The sequence below is a fragment of the Zophobas morio genome, unplaced genomic scaffold, assembly GCF_036711695.1.
Source record: "Zophobas morio isolate AGI-343-1 ecotype UQ-CSIRO unplaced genomic scaffold, CSIRO_AGI_Zmor_V1 ptg000002l, whole genome shotgun sequence".
In the NCBI taxonomy this organism is placed as follows: domain Eukaryota; kingdom Metazoa; phylum Arthropoda; class Insecta; order Coleoptera; family Tenebrionidae; genus Zophobas; species Zophobas morio.
In genome coordinates, this window is record NW_026972107.1 from 14,324,844 (window position 1) to 14,344,981 (window position 20,138).

Genomic DNA, 20,138 nt, shown 5'->3' on the forward strand with positions numbered 1-20,138 from the left:
GTGTAAGTAGTGCAAGATCAGTTTAATAGTGATTTTTAAACTGTGACTATTCCATAAACGCGTGTAATATTTCTATCTATTGTTTGTAAATTCACAATTCAGGTTAAGATTTCTAACTACTGCGATTAACTCAAGTAATGTAGATGTTCACATAAAACACGTGGCAGGAAATTCACTTATTCAGGTTTCGCTCTTTCGTTTATTTGTTATAAGTATGTATTTAAGGTTCTAGATGTGTTTATTTAAGTTATTAGTATTACATTATCCAAACTTCATAACTTCTCACTCGAAATTTGTAATAATTAACATTTAACGTTGATTCATTTTGAGCGAAAGTGCCTTGAAAAAATTAAGGGTAGTTAAATTAATATCATCATCATTGACTCGAAATTGCGATGTATGTTATAGTTATTACTTCCCGAGCGTAAGCTAAGGAAGTATAGTAATCGAGTTCATCCGACGAATGGCCAATTTGATATTTTCTCGAGGTTTCATGACCCCTACAGTACGAAAAAAGTGGTCTGCCGTTTCCGTCTGTCTGTCTGTCTGCCTGGTCTCTGTATCCACTTTTATTAGACACGTATCTCCGAAAGTGCTAGACCGATTGTTTTCAAATTTTGTATTTATATTAGGAATATCATGTAGATGGTAAAACGCTAACCAAAATTTGTCTAATCATCGCCACCAATAATGTGATGACGTTACTTCAAAATTGTACATGGTAAAAGGGTTTGAAATGGTATAAAATAACATAGTCCTTCACATGTAGTTTATGACTCCGTGTTGAGTTTCTACCTGAAATGTCCAGATTTTTGGAACAAAATCAAAATTAGAAAACATTTTGCAATTTAATTTTGAATCGGCATAACAGAATGCTTTGAAATCTTGCAGATTTTTTTAAATTTACGATAAGCATAATAATTTTTTAATCAAAATATATTCGCTTATCACCTCCAAAAAATTTATGACGCTATCTCAAAATTTTGCCGGATAAATACTACCTAAAATATGCAAAATATAATCAGTCTATACTTGTAATTTATCACTGCATTCATTTTTTTAGATTGGCTTAAACAGGGTGACTCAAAAAAATTAATGACTGAGTTGTTAAGAAATAAACATCCAATCAGATTTAAGAATTTAACTCGTTACTATGGAAATTTACAATTTAACAAGTTTTTACAAGTTTAAAATAAGGGCAAATAAGTCTTATCTTAGCAAGTACTAACCCCGCCCACCCACCCTGTATTTTCTCAGAAGGTATGACGTTTGCCAAAATCAGTCTTATATGAGCAAGTACTAAACAGCTTTTGACCAATTTTTTTAAAGAGGTGGATTTGTCGGATTATATCTCAAGGGCGAGCGAAGTTCTGTGTCGAAATAGCCTTCGACCAATTTTTTAATTTTGTTGTATGTTATTTTCTTACACTTGAATTATTTGCTCACAGCTTGAATTTAACATTTATTCTTGTTGTATTAATTCATATGTATGTACTTTGTTTTATGTGTTATAATTTTATTATGAATTTGTTAAAACTATGTTGTAATCTTTATCTTACTGAACCAATTTTAACTTAATCGTTAACTTGAGCTGTATAATTCTTGAAAGAGTTAATTAAATTTTGCATGTTCCTTTCTCATTTTGCTATCGTCAAAATTCTGGAGATTCTAGATTGCGTGGAGACGAAGTGACGGGAATTGAAAGCTTTTCTTTCCTTGCCATTTTCATGTGAATGTTTATCTGCAATTTTTAACACAAATCAATCAGCCTGTCTAGTTGTCTGCATCCTTTGCGGGGATAGGAGTAGGCCTCAGGAATACGAGCAATTTAAACCCCATAGCGAGTATTCTGGCCGTGGTTAGAGCAAATTGATATTGACGAAGAGATGCCCTTCGCGCCGCTGCTGCGTAGTTTGTTTTTCACTCAATTAAGCTTTATTGTTTCTTTGTGTGTCTAAATTTGTGATATTCAAATATTATATAAATTTTCAAACAGAACATTTCTTACAATAATCTCATTACTAATTAAAAAAAAAAACAAAATTGAAATCAGCATTACATACAATGGTAAGAAATTTTTTCAGTTTTCTTGACGGTGTAGCGGGCGATAAATTTACTTATTTTTGGAGATGTTGGTATGAATCAGAACAATCGTCATTGTCGTAAAAATTAAGGTTGTCCTTGTGAAACTTGGATTTTATGATTTCACACCATTCTAATCAAGGTTTATAATTTCACAGTTAAATATTGGCGCCGTTTGGCTGGACACGATGTCTTTGTCCAGTTTTATAATTTCATGGTTTAAATTTGTTAATTTTAACAAAAAGCACATTTTGCCACTAAAAATCTTCATATTACAGTTAATTAAGCCTAATTTGGTGGAAACACAAATACTTTTACGACACCCCAAATAAACTGGTAACTTGTAAACAATTTTGCGAAAACAACTCCTTTGGAGGGGTCTTTACTTATAAAAGATCTAAAGATCCAAAAAAGACCAGAGTCCTCTAGCCAGTTGCCTGTTTAGTGTGTGTTTGTGTTGTGACACAAAGGGGTAAGTGTTAAAATCTCCAACAATGTGCACGATTTCATAAAAAGTTCAAAGTTTTGTTTTTATTAATATTTTTAAAGTTCAATTTAATTTTGATGATAAATCGCCCTTTGTATTCTCGATTGGATAACGTTTTGAGATTTATATCTATTTTTAAAGATTAATTTGCATTGAAATTATTAGTTAAACAGTTATATTGTTTGATGAACGCTGACCACGCAACTACTATAATGTTCCTTACCAAGTTTTTGAGTTGTTACCAAATTTTGAGTTATGTTACCAAATTTTGAGTTATGTTACCAAATTTTGAGTTATGTTACCAAATTTTGAGTTATGGTACCAATTTTGAGTTTTGTTATATTTTTGTTTTAGATTCTTTTAAATGTTTGTTTTATTATGCTTTCAAAGATTTAGTTTCAAACTTATAAGGTTTTCTTGAATTTATTTAAAAATGTTTCAATACTGAAGTTCATTTTCTGATAATTGTATTTGCATATTAAACTACACTACAATTTATTGTTATACCAAATTATTCTCATATGACTAAATCTCTTTTGTACATACTCATTTCTAAATTAAATATAATTATTCATTTAAGCAAAATGCATATACTTGAAGTAGTCCCTTTGTCCAGTCACTAGAATGTGTTACCATCATCACGAACCAGCCTACGAACAAATAAATAATATTTTCACTATATGTCGGGCACAAGGTCCACGACAAGAGTTTTACAGTTTTATATATAATAAATTAACAAAAGTTAAATTTTGAAAATCTCCCAAGCCCGTCACATATAGGAGAAAATTTGGCGCAGTCGGTAGGATTGGTTTTTGAACTGGATGTATATGCTTTTGTTTGTTTGAGAATTGTGCGTTCTAGAAAAATTGAAAAATTTAATTTTTAATATTTTATTCAATAATTGTTGAGAAATAATGTTGTTTAGAAAGAGAAAAGAAATGGTAAGAACTTTTGAGCGTTATTTTCGAGAATTTGTTTTTTGACTGGTAATACTTGAGTACGGACCTGGCGCGAACGATTTTAACGACCATAATTAACACATTAGCCACACTCCATAGTGACCGTGAATGCGTGCGGGGTGTGTGGGATGGCTTATGAGGTCAGATTGAACTATTTTACGATCGAGCGAAAAATGCGTAAATTTTACTTCCTAAATACTTGCTTATGTAGGGTTATTGCAATCGATGAAAATACTGAGTTACGTAGAAATTAAAATTTTAAATTTGCATAATGTCAGTATCACAGATACAGTTTAAAAAAGGGCGGTTGAAAAATGTGATGGATAAGTGCATTATTTTCATGAAAAAACAAAAATTTCATTAAATTTTAGAAATGTTATGAAAATAGTAAAAATGGTGTTTCGTGAATACCTTATTTTCGGAAATTATTATGCGTTATTTTAAGAATTTATTTCAGTAAATGACAAGATCAATAAATAGAATAATAAATTTTAGTAGATTGACAGATCTAGTTATATCCGTAAAAAAAAGAGGCCAAAATCGCAGTTATTTTATAAATTTTCCAGGTGGTGATTATTTTTAATTAAAACAATTGAAAGAGGATTGACAGGTGTTTAAGATGATTCCGTTGTTTCCAGTTTTTTTTTTTTAAGTACACACTGTATTTAAATTTGTGCATTTTGGTAGTAGAATGAAGAGTTATTTTGTAATCACAGTAACCATAAACAATTTTTTTTTTTAAAAGGAAAACAGTATTCTAATTTTGCGCAAGATATCAAGCACATCACGAGATCAAGCACATATTAAGAGTAATTTGCACTTTAGTGGTAAAATTGTGGAAAAAGATGTTATTTCTGTATTAGTTTACACACAATTAAAATATCATAAATCTGTAAATAAAATAAAATAAAAAGTACTAAATAATGATTATATTTTGCTTAAAAAAAAAGAGAGAAACATTAAAATTTCAAAGTCTGTTCTGAAATGTCCATTTTTTTTTATGATGTATTTGGTCTAAATTAGCCGGAAATCTATTTTAACGAAATTCATTTATGAGAACTAAAGTATTAAAAAAAAAAGTAAACTAGTTAACTCCGTCTAACCCCAGAATTGGTAATAAAAATAGGCAGATCACCATGATGAAGTTACATAAATTTCGTCATGCTTCATCTTAGAATTAAAATCTCACTTTCCTTTAACGTTCGGGAATAATTACTCAAAATTGAATTAGTAAATACATACAGACGCGTTATTGAACCGTTTCGATCAAGCATTATTACCGGGTGAAGCTCTCCAAAAATTCCGAAACTGCAGACAACGACAGGATGAACCTGTACAAGAATATTCTGAGCGATTACAAATAATTGCCGCCTCTACTTGGAAAAAAACCGGTGATCAAAGAAAAGATAGAATTTTGGCTGAACGCATTCAAGAAGAATGCTTACATCAATTTCTTAACGGACTATTACCAAATTTACAAGCAAAAGTTTATGCAGGTGATCCGATTTCATTTGAACAAGCAGTTAAAATCGCCATTAGAGAATCACAGATAGAAAGATTGCTGAAAAAAAATAACCGAAGTGATATGATTCGTAAACTGGACAGTGATTCAGATGCTCGTGAAAATTTAAATAAAAAATCTAACGCAGTTGGGACATATAAGGAATTAAAATCAAACGATGAAAAAATGGTTGCAAATACTTATTTTTCAACAAATCAGAAAAATAAAGAGAAAAATGAAAACACTGCAAGAATGAATCTGCGACAACCGTATAATAGAAATTTAAATCAGTATCGACCAACTGGTTTTAGTTATGGCTTTGCTGCGAATATTTGCAAATATTGTCACAAGGCAAGAGGACATTACATTACATGCCCTAATATAGTTTGTTTTCAATGTGGCCAAAGAGGTCACATCAGGTCAAATTGTGCAAATCTGACTAATTATCGGCAGAATTTTTGGACGACACAAAGACGACCAAATAATAATAACTCGAGGGTTGGATTTTATCAAGCTGAGAAACCTCCTGTAAATATCCGGAACACTCGTAAAAATCCATTCACTAAGCCAGTGTTGGTCGAGCGAGAAAAGGACATCAGTCACACATTAAAGCCAAGTAATATCAATAACCATAAAACTATTTTTAAAATTAATTTAGGCTCCGAAAATTTAAATGCGTTTATGATTTTTACAGAATGTGGGAAACAGTTGCATGCAATTATAGATACCGGATCGGAAATATCACTTGTAAAAAGTCGAGTAATTTATGAATTAAATTTAATAACAAAAGTAATTAAATCTGATACTGAATTAGTTGACGTACAAGGTAATGCAATAACTCAGTGTGGGTCGGTTGTAATGGTCTTAACAGATAAAATTAATTTAACATTTAATCATAAGTTCATTGTAGTCCAAGATAATATTCGATTTGGTGGTGATATACTAGTAGGTTTGGATTTTATGTCTAAACATTCGGCAAGTATTTGTTGGAAGCGTAAAATTTTTAAACTTTATGATATTTCATTTACTCTGCTCACGGAAGATGAGGTCAAGGTTGGATATTTAAAATTAGATTCTGAAATTGAGAAACAATGTCAATGTTCAGATTGTTTGTATAATAATTCAATAAGGATCAATAATCGCTATAAAAAAATTGAAGACAAGATAAAGATGCCGTTAAGTGAACAAGAAGTTGGCCCAATAATGAAATTAGATGAAGATATGCTCCAGGTTAACAATATACCTGAAGGAAAAATGTTAAGTTCCAACGTAAATGTTTTTAATTCTAGTGGCGAACACATTTTGAGTCCAGTGAAGGACTTAGTGTTACCCGAGAAAGGGGTTGTTGGTTGCTCAGTAAAGGAGCTAGTGTTACCCGAGAAAGGGGTTGTTGGTTGCTCAGTAAAGGAGCTAGTGTTACCCGAGAAAGGGGTTGTTTGCTCAAGGGAGCTAGTGTTACCCGAGAAAGGGGTTGTTGGTTGCTCAGTAAAGGAGCTAGTGTTACCCGAGAAAGGGGTTGTTTGCTCAAGGGAGCTAGTGTTACCCGAGAAAGGGGTTGTTGGTTGCTCAGTAAAGGAGCTAGTGTTACCCGAGAAAGGGGTTGTTTGCTCAAGGGAGCTAGTGTTACCCGATAAAGGGGTTGTTGGTTGCTCAGTAAAGGAGCTAGTGTTACCCGAGAAAGGGGTTGTTGGTTGCTCAGTAAAGGAGCTAGTGTTACCCGAGAAAGGGGTTGTTGGTTGCTCAGTAAAGGAGCTAGTGTTACCCGAGAAAGGGGTTGTAGGCTCAATGAAGCCAGAGTTACCCGTGCAATGGGAAGGTGATGTTATTAATGATGTTGTTAAACTGCAGTTATTTAGTTCTAAGGAGCAGAAGTGGCGCGATAGTTCTGTGTCCTCGAGGACTGAAAAAAGTTTTAGGTCAGTAAAGGAAACTGACAGTTGTTTAATACTTGACAGCAAGGTCAAGGAAATTGAGAACTCGAGTGAGCATGATTGTTATAGGTCAGTAACAAAAGATGCCATGAAGGCACAATCTGCTAAATGGTCTGGCCAACCGTGTCACCACTTTTTGTCAGAAAGACCGAGTATAGGTGTCAATAACTTGAAAACTAGTGAAAAAGTTAAAAAGAAGTTATACAAAAAGGAGATTGTAAAAGAAAATAGACCCGACATGATCTTAGTCGCTGAGTTAGGAATGGATGATAAAATAAACAAAGGATATCCATTATATTTAACATCAAGAACAGTAATCCCTCCTAACTGTCGCAAATTATGTCAGGCCTTAGTCACTTATTGGGATCCGTTAAAGTTAATTATCGTAGAACCCTTATCACCAACTATTGAGTCGTTATTTTGGCTGGCAAGAAGTTGTAACAGAGCAGAAAAAGAGATTGTGATTTTATTAGTGAATGTGTTGCCACATCCAATAGAATTAGAAAAAGGAACTAAAATTGGAACTTATTCATTTATAAGAAGAATACAAGAGAATAAAAATGGAGATGATTTAATAACAAAAGAAATCTCTGAAGAAGAAATTCAGGAATTATTGGATATTCTAAGGTACCCCAAGGAAGATAAAGAAATCGCAGAACCATTGGAACAATTGATTAGAGAGTTTGTTGACATATTTAAAACACCAAGCCAACCTTTAAAATGCACTAATAAAGTTCAGCATAGGATTATCACGGAAGATGTTCCACCCATCAGTAAACGACCATATAGAGTACCTTATCATCGTCATGAGATCTTAGATAAGGAAATACAAACATTGTTAGATAATAACATAATAGAAGAAAGTACTTCACCATGGTCTTTTCCAGTCTTGCTAGTAGAAAAAAAAAGACATCCAGGAGAAGAGCCTGAATTCCGATTGTGTATTGATTATAGAGAACTTAATAAGATTACTAAACCTGATTATTTTCCGTTACCAGTCATAACCGAAACAATTGACCAACTTCGTGGATCAAGCTTATTTTCTGTATTGGACTTAGCAATGGGCTTCTTTCAAATACCTTTATATCCAGAAGACCAAGAGAAAAGTGCCTTTAGTACACCTACCGGGCATTGGGAAATGAAACGTTTAGGAATGGGTATGGCAAATTCACCGGCAACTTATCAAAGATTAATGTCTACCGTATTCTCAGGAATGATAGGACTTGAATGTCTCGTATATATGGATGACTTAATTGTTTTTAGTAATGAAGATATAACCATCCATTTAGATCGATTGAGAAACGTATTTTTACGAATGAGAGAGGCTAATTTACAGTTTAAACCAACGAAATGTCAGTTTTTTGTAAAAGAAGCAAAGTATTTAGGACACATCATATCAGGAAAAGGATGCCAAGTAGATCCTGAGAAAACTAAAGCAATAGAATTGTACCCTCAACCAACAAATCCACGTGAGATTAGAGCATTTTTAGGACTTTGTGGTTTCTATCGACGATTCGTGCCTAATTTTGCAAAATTATCTAGGCCTCTAGTTAACTTAACAAAGAAAGATGTGGATTTTTGCTGGAAAGAAGATCACGAGTTAAGTTTCCAACAATTGAAACTAGCATTAATTACACCTCCAGTACTAAAGTATCCAGACTTTAAACTTCCATTTATTCTTGTAACAGATGCCTCAAATGTATCTTTAGGAGCAATTCTTGCCCAAAAATACGACATCGAACATCCTGTGTGGTACGCAAGCAGATGTCTGAAAGGAGCCGAAAAGAATTATAGCACCATTGAAAAAGAATGTTTAGCAGTGGTATGGGCAATTAATTATTTCAGAATTTATTTAATAGGAGTTAAATGAACCAACCTCATCTATCGTGCGTAGTCCACCGCGTCATGCTTATCATACAAGGAGCAAAGGACAAGCTCCCGAGTATCCGTGGGTATTACATAAACATATATAAAGAAAGTTCTTAAGTTAAACGTATCAAATACAGATTTGGCAAGTTTAGAACTCTATAATTACTTTTAATCCAAGATAGTAGTTACGTGGTCTTATTATTTTTTAGGAACCATCCAAAAACGAAGTGATGATACTGACTACAAAGAGGCGTAAATATATATATCTTATTACTGCATATCACGGAGATTAAAACACTTGCCCCTGCTGGCATAGTCTTACTTTTCAATTATTAATCTTTTTTTAAAAGAGGACTCTCACTAACAATAGATATTAGGATTTTGATTTTAGTATAAGGCTTTTACTAACACACATTGGGAATGAGTGTTATAGATCGACATATTATCGAGTGGGTATAGTCAAGAGTCAACTCTTGAGCAAGGGAATGATGTTATCCGAAGACCCACATGCCAGCGAGCTTGAAGTCCGAAACAAAGAACTTAGCTGAAGGACCATCAACTTTTAAGAATCTTGAGAATAGATTGAGGTTACTGCAAAATTATCTCAATCTGGACAGTTAATGAAAAGGAGTCCTTGGTGACACGACTCGATTGTGCTGGCAAACATGAAAATTGGAATCCTCCCTCGATATGGTCGAATCTACATTCCCTATGTGAAGACGCCTTTCCATCCATGTTTCAAGACGGACAGAAGAAAGATTATAGTAGTTAGGAATTTTAGGTAAGGAAGTTGCCTGGTCAGAAATCAAATGTATGCTAATTAAAGCATAGCATTTGCTTCCCTAGCAGGGAGGAGATGTAGCGGGCGATAAATTTACTTATTTTTGGAGATGTTGGTATGAATCAGAACAATCGTCATTGTCGTAAAAATTAAGGTTGTCCTTGTGAAACTTGGATTTTATGATTTCACACCATTCTAATCAAGGTTTATAATTTCACAGTTAAATATTGGCGCCGTTTGGCTGGACACGATGTCTTTGTCCAGTTTTATAATTTCATGGTTTAAATTTGTTAATTTTAACAAAAAGCACATTTTGCCACTAAAAATCTTCATATTACAGTTAATTAAGCCTAATTTGGTGGAAACACAAATACTTTTACGACACCCCAAATAAACTGGTAACTTGTAAACAATTTTGCGAAAACAACTCCTTTGGAGGGGTCTTTACTTATAAAAGATCTAAAGATCCAAAAAAGACCAGAGTCCTCTAGCCAGTTGCCTGTTTAGTGTGTGTTTGTGTTGTGACACAAAGGGGTAAGTGTTAAAATCTCCAACAATGTGCACGATTTCATAAAAAGTTCAAAGTTTTGTTTTTATTAATATTTTTAAAGTTCAATTTAATTTTGATGATAAATCGCCCTTTGTATTCTCGATTGGATAACGTTTTGAGATTTATATCTATTTTTAAAGATTAATTTGCATTGAAATTATTAGTTAAACAGTTATATTGTTTGATGAACGCTGACCACGCAACTACTATAATGTTCCTTACCAAGTTTTTGAGTTGTTACCAAATTTTGAGTTATGTTACCAAATTTTGAGTTATGTTACCAAATTTTGAGTTATGTTACCAAATTTTGAGTTATGGTACCAATTTTGAGTTTTGTTATATTTTTGTTTTAGATTCTTTTAAATGTTTGTTTTATTATGCTTTCAAAGATTTAGTTTCAAACTTATAAGGTTTTCTTGAATTTATTTAAAAATGTTTCAATACTGAAGTTCATTTTCTGATAATTGTATTTGCATATTAAACTACACTACAATTTATTGTTATACCAAATTATTCTCATATGACTAAATCTCTTTTGTACATACTCATTTCTAAATTAAATATAATTATTCATTTAAGCAAAATGCATATACTTGAAGTAGTCCCTTTGTCCAGTCACTAGAATGTGTTACCATCATCACGAACCAGCCTACGAACAAATAAATAATATTTTCACTATATGTCGGGCACAAGGTCCACGACAAGAGTTTTACAGTTTTATATATAATAAATTAACAAAAGTTAAATTTTGAAAATCTCCCAAGCCCGTCACAACGGTTCCACGCTTAATACTCCTATTTCGAAAAAAAAAATCCGAAAATTACGAGACTACGAATGAATTGTCATTGTTTATTGTTGAAAATTATTGAAAATTATTTATCTGTACAAACTGTAGTTTGCTTACACTAAAGTATTTTAATAGGGACGACCAGTTTTTTAATAATTATAAAGCGTTTTTGACGGGACATAGCACCGACCATTCGCACCAACATTTATTAATATTTCATAGGCGAAACCAGAATCCGTACATTATTGCGTTTTCCCGTTATTTCTAATTAATTCATAGTTCAAAGTTAAGTATTTCGTTAGTAAACAAATCACGTAGAAAGCGCAAAATAAATTCAAATTTGTTAGCGGAATTAGGGATGAAAATACCGCTATGGCTCGGACGAGTTCGTATTGGGTCGGAAATGGGAACATGGGACACGGGACTGGAAGTACTGGAGCCGGGAGCACTGTGTTTTTATCGCTGAAGTGACAAACATCATCCCCTTGTTAGCCTCAACGAATAAACCGCATTATTATTTTTAATACGTGTTTTAATTAAGTAGTATTCCGACATCAGAAGTGGGATTTCTTCCACGCGAACAGTTTAGTAGTGTCCGTTTTAGTGTATTAATTAGTGTGTGAATAGTTAATTGAAAAAAAAAATGCCACGAATCTCCCGATCACGTCAACGTAGCATGGACGAGCATGACGATGGACGTCGAAGACGCCGTAGTCGTAGCGAGCGTCGGCGTCGGTCGACTCAGGAGAAGGACGCTAGATGCGTTGGACGACGCAGTACTCCAAGATCGCCGTCGTCAACAAGAAATAGACGGCGACAGGTAGAGGAGCAATCACCATTAGCACGGCGTCAATCGCTAGACGGACGTCGTTCTGGGGAAGAGTGCGGAACCACCACCGTTTCAATGTCAGTGGCGGATCTGTCCGAGGCAATTGCTCAAGGTATGGACAGGATGGGAGGTAAACTACGCAGGCATACCGGGAACGAGCAAGTAAGTTTAAGTACGTCCATTTTAAATAATGTAATTGCCGAATTTAACCCTCTGAATGACGACGTTGGTGAGTGGTTGAACGCGGTTGATGAATTTGCTACCCTCTACAATTGGAATGACGCTACGACTTCTCATTTGGCGTTAGGTAAACTCCGTGGTCCGGCGGAAAATTGGTACAGAGGTTTGCCAACGAAATTATTTACATGGGCTGAGTGGCGGGCTATGTTATTAGAGAATTTTCGGCCGAAACGAGACCTGCATAAAGCTCTGCAGGCTATGATGCAGTGCAGACCTAGTACCAAACACACACTTTATGAGTATGTGTTTATCAAGTTATCATTAATCCATAAATTAAAATTACCTCTGTCGGGTGAAGATCAGGTCAACTTGATAATGGGGGGTATAGATGACCAACAAATTAAATTTGCGGTCGAAACGGCTGGCATTAAAGAACCGCATGTGCTGGCGACACACTTCAAATCGTTGGATGCGATAAGAAAACATCCCGTAGGTGGGATTTCTTCGTCTAGTGTCAATGACACCCCCACAACATCCATTGTAAAGTCGCACCCCAGCAAAACAACCACTCTGCAAATGAGCCAGAACGCCTCATATTTGTCTAAAAATAGACATGAGGGCCACGACGCACGTGTCAATCTTCGCTGCTTCGCTTGCAAGGGATATGGGCATACCAAAAGGTACTGCCCGGGTAATAAAGATAATTTTCCCTCAAGTCGTTCCTAACTCACCGACTTGGAACATAAAAATATCAACATAATACGCGTAGCCGATGGTAATTTTAAGTTTTTTAAAATCCAGAGCAAAGGCACTCGACTTAATGAGGTTCGAACGTAGTCCTCATGTTCTTCTAAAAACGTTTGGTGATATTCGCATCCAAATCACCCAATCAGTACATGTTGACGTAATTCTCGATGGTATCAGGAACAATCTTGAATTATTAGTGGTAGACAAATGTGTTCAGGGAGTTGATGTGTTAATAGGTCAAAATTTTACCGAATTATTGAGACATTAGTTACTGGGCATTAACTTCACCATCATAACTGATTGTGCTGCAGTACGACACGCATTCCTTAAAAATGAATTAAATAATCGCATCGGTAAGTGGATTATTGCAATAAGCGAGTACCAATTTGAAATAAAAATCAAAATATGCGACATGTTGATGCACTCAGCCGTAATTTGGCGGTTGAAAAGAGTATTTGCTTGGTGACAATGGCGGAAGATGACTGGTTACTCGCCGCACAGCAGTCCGATAAAAATATCCACAAAAAACAATCAAATTCCAATTATTAAGACTTCATCATGATGATATCGGTCACCTGGGTTTTGAAAAAACGTACGAACTAATAAAGCGCACTTACTGGTTTAACGATATGCGACGCTTTATTAAGAAATATGTAAGAAACTGCCTCGATTGCGTCTTCCTTAAAAGTCCGACTGGTAAGAAACAGGGTTTTCTTCACCCTATCCCCAAATTACCCATTCCTTTTCATACAGTACATGCCGATCACTTGGGCCCTTTTATTAAAACCAAATCTGGTAATACATATGTTATTACAATAATTGATGCATTTACCAAATTTATTCTCGTTTATCCTGTAAAAAGTACTCAGAGCCGTTACTTACTCAAGGTGTTTCAGGAAGTTGTAAAGATTTTTGGAGTACCTCACAGACTAATCAGTGACCGAGGTACCGCTTTCACCAGTCAGTCATTTACACAGTTTTGTAATGAAAAGGGGATCATCCAGCATCTAAATGCGACGGCCATGCCTAGAGGAAATGGACAGGTGGAGAGGTACCATCGCACAATCCTCGAATCCATGGCAACAATGGGTGCACAAGTGGATGACGATCAATGGGATCAAAATGTGGCGAATATTCAGTTGGGTCTGAATGGGAGCGTTAATTCTGCGTTGGGAGTAACACCAAGCGAGGCGTTAATGGGTTTCCGCGTCAGACCCAACAGGGTTGTGAATGCTGCGGCCGATCCAGTTGATGTTACAAAGGTCCGAGAGGAAATTATTACCCGCATCGCCGAAGATCAGCGAAAACAAAAAGAACGGTTTGACGCAAGGAGAAGAAAAGGTCATTTGTATCAGGTCGGTGACCTGGTAATGACGAAGGTCCAGTGTAATCCAGTCACAGGATCAAGCCAGAAACTGATGCCCAAGTGGAGGGGTCCATTTCGAGTGACCAAATTACTGGACCATGACCGGTTCGAGATTAGCGACATCCCTGGGGCAATTCGGAGTCAGAAAAAATACGTCGGAGTGGCGGGTTTGGAAAATATTAAACCCTGGGTTAGCTACTCGACGTAGGTAACGTATGTTGCGCTGGTACGGGCACTGGTCTTACCGGACGTACGGAAGCCTGGCCGGGTACCTTGTAGCTAGGTCACAGAGCTTGCATGGGCACATAATGTGCTGGTCTTGCGGAAGCCTGGACCGGTAGCGCAGGGGCGGTTTTTGTAGCTAGGTCCCAGAGCTTGCATGGGCACGCCATGTGCTGGTCTTGCGGAAGCCTGGACCGGTAGCGCATAACCGGTTAATATGTAGCTAGGTCCCAGAGCTTGCATGGGCACGTAATGTGCTGGTCTTGCGGAAGCCTGGACCGGTAGCGCATATGGCCTGTGGCTTGTACGGGTATGGGTGCTGGAACGTACTGGAAGCGCGTGTTGTTAATGTTAAAATAACCATGGTTAGTTAAGTTACTTTAAGCTTATTAATGCGGTTTGGCCAAACTCACATTATTATTTACAGGTTAAACTACCAAGGCGCAGTACCTGAGACGCTCAGTTTTGAAAATTATAAATTAATGTTACATATAATCAGTGCGATGTTTTTCTGAGTAATTGAAATTCCAGGTACTCTCCCAGTTTCCAACCGAGTGGGACACTCGTTCGTCAGGAAAGGCCGTGTTAGCGGAATTAGGGATGAAAATACCGCTATGGCTCGGACGAGTTCGTATTGGGTCGGAAATGGGAACATGGGACACGGGACTGGAAGTACTGGAGCCGGGAGCACTGTGTTTTTATCGCTGAAGTGACAAACATCATCCCCTTGTTAGCCTCAACGAATAAACCGCATTATTATTTTTAATACGTGTTTTAATTAAGTAGTATTCCGACAAATTCTTCTATAAATTTCTTAATTTTTTTATTTTTGTGTACATACAGAATTGACGTCTATACACACTTCTGCATGAACTATATCGACAGGTAAAGAATCAAACCTGAAATATTAAATTTTTCAGTGTTGTGTGTTGGCGGACTGGGGAGTGTTTATTTGGTATTGTTATCGAAAAGTATTGCTACTATAAAATAATTTAGTAACCTCTGTTATCTACTTTTTACCACTTTATCTATACACGCACACGCATATGTCATAAACAATAATTTTTTGAGTAAGAGAAATCCACACACAAAACGAAGAATGTCCCACAGTTGCACACGGCACGCAACTTGAAAGTAAGAGCGCACACTTTTGAAAATATGTGTACAATGTACATACGGTTAAAAAATCATGTAACATATTTTTTTTTTTAATAAAAACATTATTTACTAATAAAATTATATTTTTGTTATATGTATGTAGACAAGGTGAAATAATAGACATTTTTTTGGTGGGCAGCTGCTATGTATATTTTATTGAATAATTGTACGAAGAAAAGTTCTTTTATATTAAAACATTAAAATATGTAAAACGATTTGAATGACATTTTTCATGTTAAATTATAGCTTGAAGCTGGTCTAGTTTGAAAATTACAGATTTTAAATAGCTTCTAGATATATATTTTTTTAAATCATAAGTTTGTTTTCCAATCCCTGTAAATACAGAAAAAAGTATAAAACAGTTTAAATAATTGTTTGCAATTGTAGTCGGAGGTAAAATTAATTAGTTCAATTAGTTGACCATGCTTAACCGTCGACTTGCACTCGGCACTACAGTCAAACGCCGGTACAGCATCTGTGTAGTGCCGTGGGCCGACAAACCCATTCCTATAAAAATGAAACTAGGCAGCACATTATGCAGTCCACTTCCTAGTGACAAGCGAGCACAATTTATTTACCCACATCAACAATTTATTACTCCAACGATGGAAAGTAACCCATGCTGCAAAGGTGGTAAGTTAACACCAAAATATGACTTTATTCAATCTAACGTTTTTTCTTCCAGACACAGGTGACTGTGTAAGGAACGCGGATGGTACTTGCACATTCACCAAGAAATGCATCCTACGAACTTCCGAAGGAGAATTCCAATGTGAATGCGTCTGCACTTGTGAATGCGGTGATTCCTGCAAAAACTGCACTTGCGACTGCAACTGCACTCCTGAAACGGCGCAAAAAATCCAAACCGAGAATGGGGTTAAATACAAATGCGAATGCAAATGCAAATGTTAATCCTACTTTTTCAAATAAAAGGATTTTGCTTTAATTGAGTGTTGATAATAATCGCTGTGTGAAATTTTTGCTACTAGATACGTTGCCCCCCGGAAACGCCAAAGAAAACGGAAATGTCGATACAATGAAATATTATCTACAGATACGATCATTCCATTCCTATTTAGCTCCGGTACTGCCCCGGGAATATTAATTGTGCCTGCTAAAGATTCTCTTTGAGCATATTTAATAGAATCTGTCGAGCGTAGTGTCCTTGATCTCGGGAGAAAAATGGTAGATAACCGCTTTATTAGAAAGGAAGATAGGCAAAATGTAGTATCTATGAATGGCAGAAACGCATTCGACCGTAAAAATTCACAGAATTAATCATAATCTGGTGCCGGCGTTCGAAGCCCGCCACTTTTTTTCGGGATATTAAGTTGTGGCATATATGCAAATTACGAGACCCGAAAGACGCGGAATTGGTTGACTTCTGTTAATTTTCCTTCCCACGCACCAAATTTTATCAATTTTAATTCTACGGCAGTACCATTTTAAATGCAGGGTCAAGTGCAAGAACTTACAACTGCTTATTAAATACCATTACGGTTAATTAAATTTATTTCCTTTATCTTCTCAGTAATTGGCGTGACTTCCATGAAAAGTATTTGCTGCAGATTGAACGCTTGATTAATTCTTTAGTCTTGTGCTTTCTATAAAACGAAATGTGGCTAGAAGAAAGACGGTTTAGACCAAAATTCCAAGATTAGTCATCACAACCGCTTTTCTTTTAATTGGTTTATAACGCCGTAATAAGCTTTACACGATTCGAGACAAGACATCCAGTTGTCGTACGATTCTTGCAATTCTTTCGTAATTGTTAGATCTAACTGAAGCATGATGTTAGACATGGCCCACAACAAGGTCGGTGAACTAAAAGATATGCAAGTATTGCGTCCCTACTAATCTTCTAATACCTCAAACATTATTTACAAATTCATACTCTATTTTCGCTGAGGAACACCCACTACAAATTGATAGTCACGAAAGTGTGTCCATTCCCAAAAATTACACATCGTATTGTTAATAACCTTGTTTGTAATTACTGCTACTATTTAGTATGTCAGAGTAAAAAAGCGTTAAATAGTAAACAGCGACAAGTAGCTGAGAATCCTACACTCCACTTATTGCAAAAAATTATTCTAAAAAATTTCTTGAAATTAAAATTTGTTCGCATTGCTCATCCCCTCCAGACCATACAGAGCAATGTTCGATCGTGGGGTCAGCCCGCTTCAGATTATAAATACCGGCATCCAGAGAGCGTCCTTCTGTTTTCGCAATTCGTGCTAAGAAATATCATCGTAGTTGTGCCCAAACTTTGCTCTGAAGATGCCTTCTCCCTGTGACTCCTGCAAAGGTAAGTTGTTCCTTTATTTACATTAATTCACGGTTCGTGCGAATCTGCAGCGGTGCCAAGGAAATCAATACTCGGAACAAACCATAACGGAAACTTGTTGATTGTACCGGATCTCTTGGTTCGTTAATTTGACCAATTTTAAGGAAATTAATTAAATTAGTGTAGCGATATACTTAAATATAAGCAAAATATTGATCAAATAGTAAAATCGCTCCCTCAAAAACTCTATAGGACAGTGATTTGAGGCATTTCCAAGTACTTGCGTAACAACGGGTGACGAATTCTTCTGGATCTGTAAGAATAGATTTAACACTTTTTGCTAACACCGCTCAGGTATCAAGGTCTCGGCAGTTGCGACTCTGCTGTTTTTTGTTAACTTGACACTCAAGAAGTCACTCTGGATGTTAGAAAGTTGTCCTGTTGTTAATAGATTTTGTGTATTTAAGAGTTTTTTCAACATTGTGCTCCGGTTCGCGCCGAACCATAAATTATTCATACAATCATTAATCAAGTTTTTGTGCATTGGAATGTCGATCGATCATCGAAGTCGTTAGAGTAAATCAAACCGAAATTTGTTTCTTTTTCAGACACTTGCTCGGATGGTCAGTCCGGCTGTGGAAAGGACTGCAAATGTGGTGACGACTGCAAATGCTCTGCTGACGGAAAAAGTACTTCTTATAGATTTACAAGTACTATGGACTTACGTTTTTCTTTTTCAGACTGTGGCTGCGCCGGAGATAGTGGACAAAGCAATGAATAATCATCACGAGTTCCTTATTTTTTATTTATGTAATTTTTATTATTATTTTTTTTTTTTAACAATGTAGGATTGTTTATGCGTGTCATCGACGCTTCTAGTGGTATATCTATTAAATGCGCTTTTTAAGTAGCGATGTTGGTTTGAGTAAGATACTGCAGCATGTATGAATTTTACATATTTTATTACAGTTTTAGGAAATAAAATACATTTCACTCATGTTAACATTATTAAATATCTTAAATCCGAATGCAACAATTATATACTTTCAAATCACACTCCCTAAAGGAAACTTATAATTATTAAAATGTCAATATGCACAATCCATACCAAAGTAACACTATACACAAACTGCGAAAAGTCATACGTAACTAAAAAATGCATTTAACATTAAGTAGAAATTAAATACAATATAAAAATTAACTCAGTCATTAATATCATCTTTTTTCCAATCACACTGGAAAAAAATTTAATAAGGTCTTAAAAATCTTGAGTTGAAAAATCAACCGTTGTGAAGTCTACCTTGAACGACTTTTAAGACCCCTTTCATCACAATACAAAAAAATTGTACAAAATTTAAAGTCATTAATAATGAAAATGTGTCTACAGTTTGTAAGCCGTCCACTGTCAAACCGACTGAATAAAAAATTTCTGGACCTAATCTCGATTTCAAGTAGGTAACGTCATGAGATTCTTACAGACAAACATAAATAGTTGTGCTAGGACGTATTCATTAAAATTAAACCCAAATGTGTCGTACCCTCTTCAATTGTGACCTTTTCTGGATAAAATTTCGAACTTAGTCCAATCGAAAATCAAGGAAGTCACAATTATACAAAACAACACGACTACTTTTGTTTTTGCTTTGTATTGCAGCAATTAAACTTTTACGTTTCAAACATTTTTAGTACCGACATCATTAGGAAAATTACTACCCTGTATCTTTAGGTTTGATTGAATAAAGTATAAGTACGCGTTGCTATAACGTTTAAAACTGTTTCACAGTTTTAAATATCCAGTTTGTAAATAAGAGATTACTTCTCTCTTGTAAAAGTTCGAAACATCGTATGGACGGTTTAAAAACAGTAAATCAACCTCGTTCAGACGTAACATTTGTGTAAGTAACAGATCAAGAATTTCACTGGCAATCTTTTCGCGCTACTCATCCATAACTGCCTTTTGTTGTCAACGAACATAATAGACATTAGCGTAAATCTGTAAAACACCAAGAAATAATAGTTTGAAAAATCGTGGAACTGAACAGAAACTAAATTAGCAAGTTGAGTCCCCCGAAACAACCGGTTCCTCATCAGTCTCATTTTCAGAGCAATCATCATTATCCTTTGACTTCAATCTCCGCCTATATTTAACCTCGCATTCTTTTATTTGGAAGCCTATCAGTGGATGTAAAGCGGAACGAAGACTCGTGAACAATTTCGGAAAGAGAATTTCTTGCTGAGTGAGCACTTGCTTGATTCTTTGCCGCTCCTTGGTTAGATCCGGGCTAATAATGTTGCTAGAGACTGGCAAGTTCTGGTTGCTGACAAACTGACGCAGATATTTTTCACGGACGTACACAAACGGTCTTATAACTCTTAGCTTGTATTCCCTAAAAATGAGAAAA

At 35.5% G+C, this 20,138-nt stretch overlaps 2 protein-coding genes and 1 long non-coding RNA gene across 3 annotated transcripts in view; 2 read left to right on the top strand and 1 right to left on the bottom strand.

The window, feature by feature from the left end:
• The first annotated feature begins 15,856 nt into the window (after positions 1-15,856).
• Positions 15,857-16,395, top strand: LOC135128265 (cell death abnormality protein 1-like). The gene is made up of 2 exons (XM_064055169.1): positions 15,857-16,082; positions 16,135-16,395. The coding sequence occupies exons 1-2, from the start codon at positions 15,872-15,874 to the stop codon at positions 16,359-16,361; spliced, it is 438 nt and encodes a 145-aa protein (XP_063911239.1). The 5' UTR covers positions 15,857-15,871; the 3' UTR covers positions 16,362-16,395.
• Positions 16,396-17,646: 1,251 nt separating this feature from the next.
• On the top strand, positions 17,647-18,733 carry LOC135128285 (uncharacterized). The gene is made up of 3 exons (XR_010280360.1): positions 17,647-17,757; positions 18,345-18,425; positions 18,477-18,733. It is a non-coding gene; the product is annotated as an uncharacterized LOC135128285 (long non-coding RNA).
• LOC135128277 (uncharacterized) overlaps positions 18,550-20,138 on the bottom strand; it is a 41,707-nt gene continuing 40,118 nt past the window's right edge. Inside the window, exon 9 of the mRNA XM_064055180.1 lies at positions 18,550-20,123. Within this exon, the coding sequence (XP_063911250.1) occupies positions 19,787-20,123 (337 nt within the window). The 3' untranslated portion in view covers positions 18,550-19,786. The remainder of the gene's footprint in view (positions 20,124-20,138) is intronic.

Coding starts and splice junctions, on each gene's coding strand:
- LOC135128265 (XM_064055169.1), top strand. CDS start 15,872: ATGCTTAACCGTCGACTTGCACTCGGCACTACAGTCAAACGCCGGTAC. Junction 16,083..16,134: donor TAACCCATGCTGCAAAGGTG/GTAAGTTAACAC, acceptor TTTTTCTTCCAG/ACACAGGTGACTGTGTAAGG.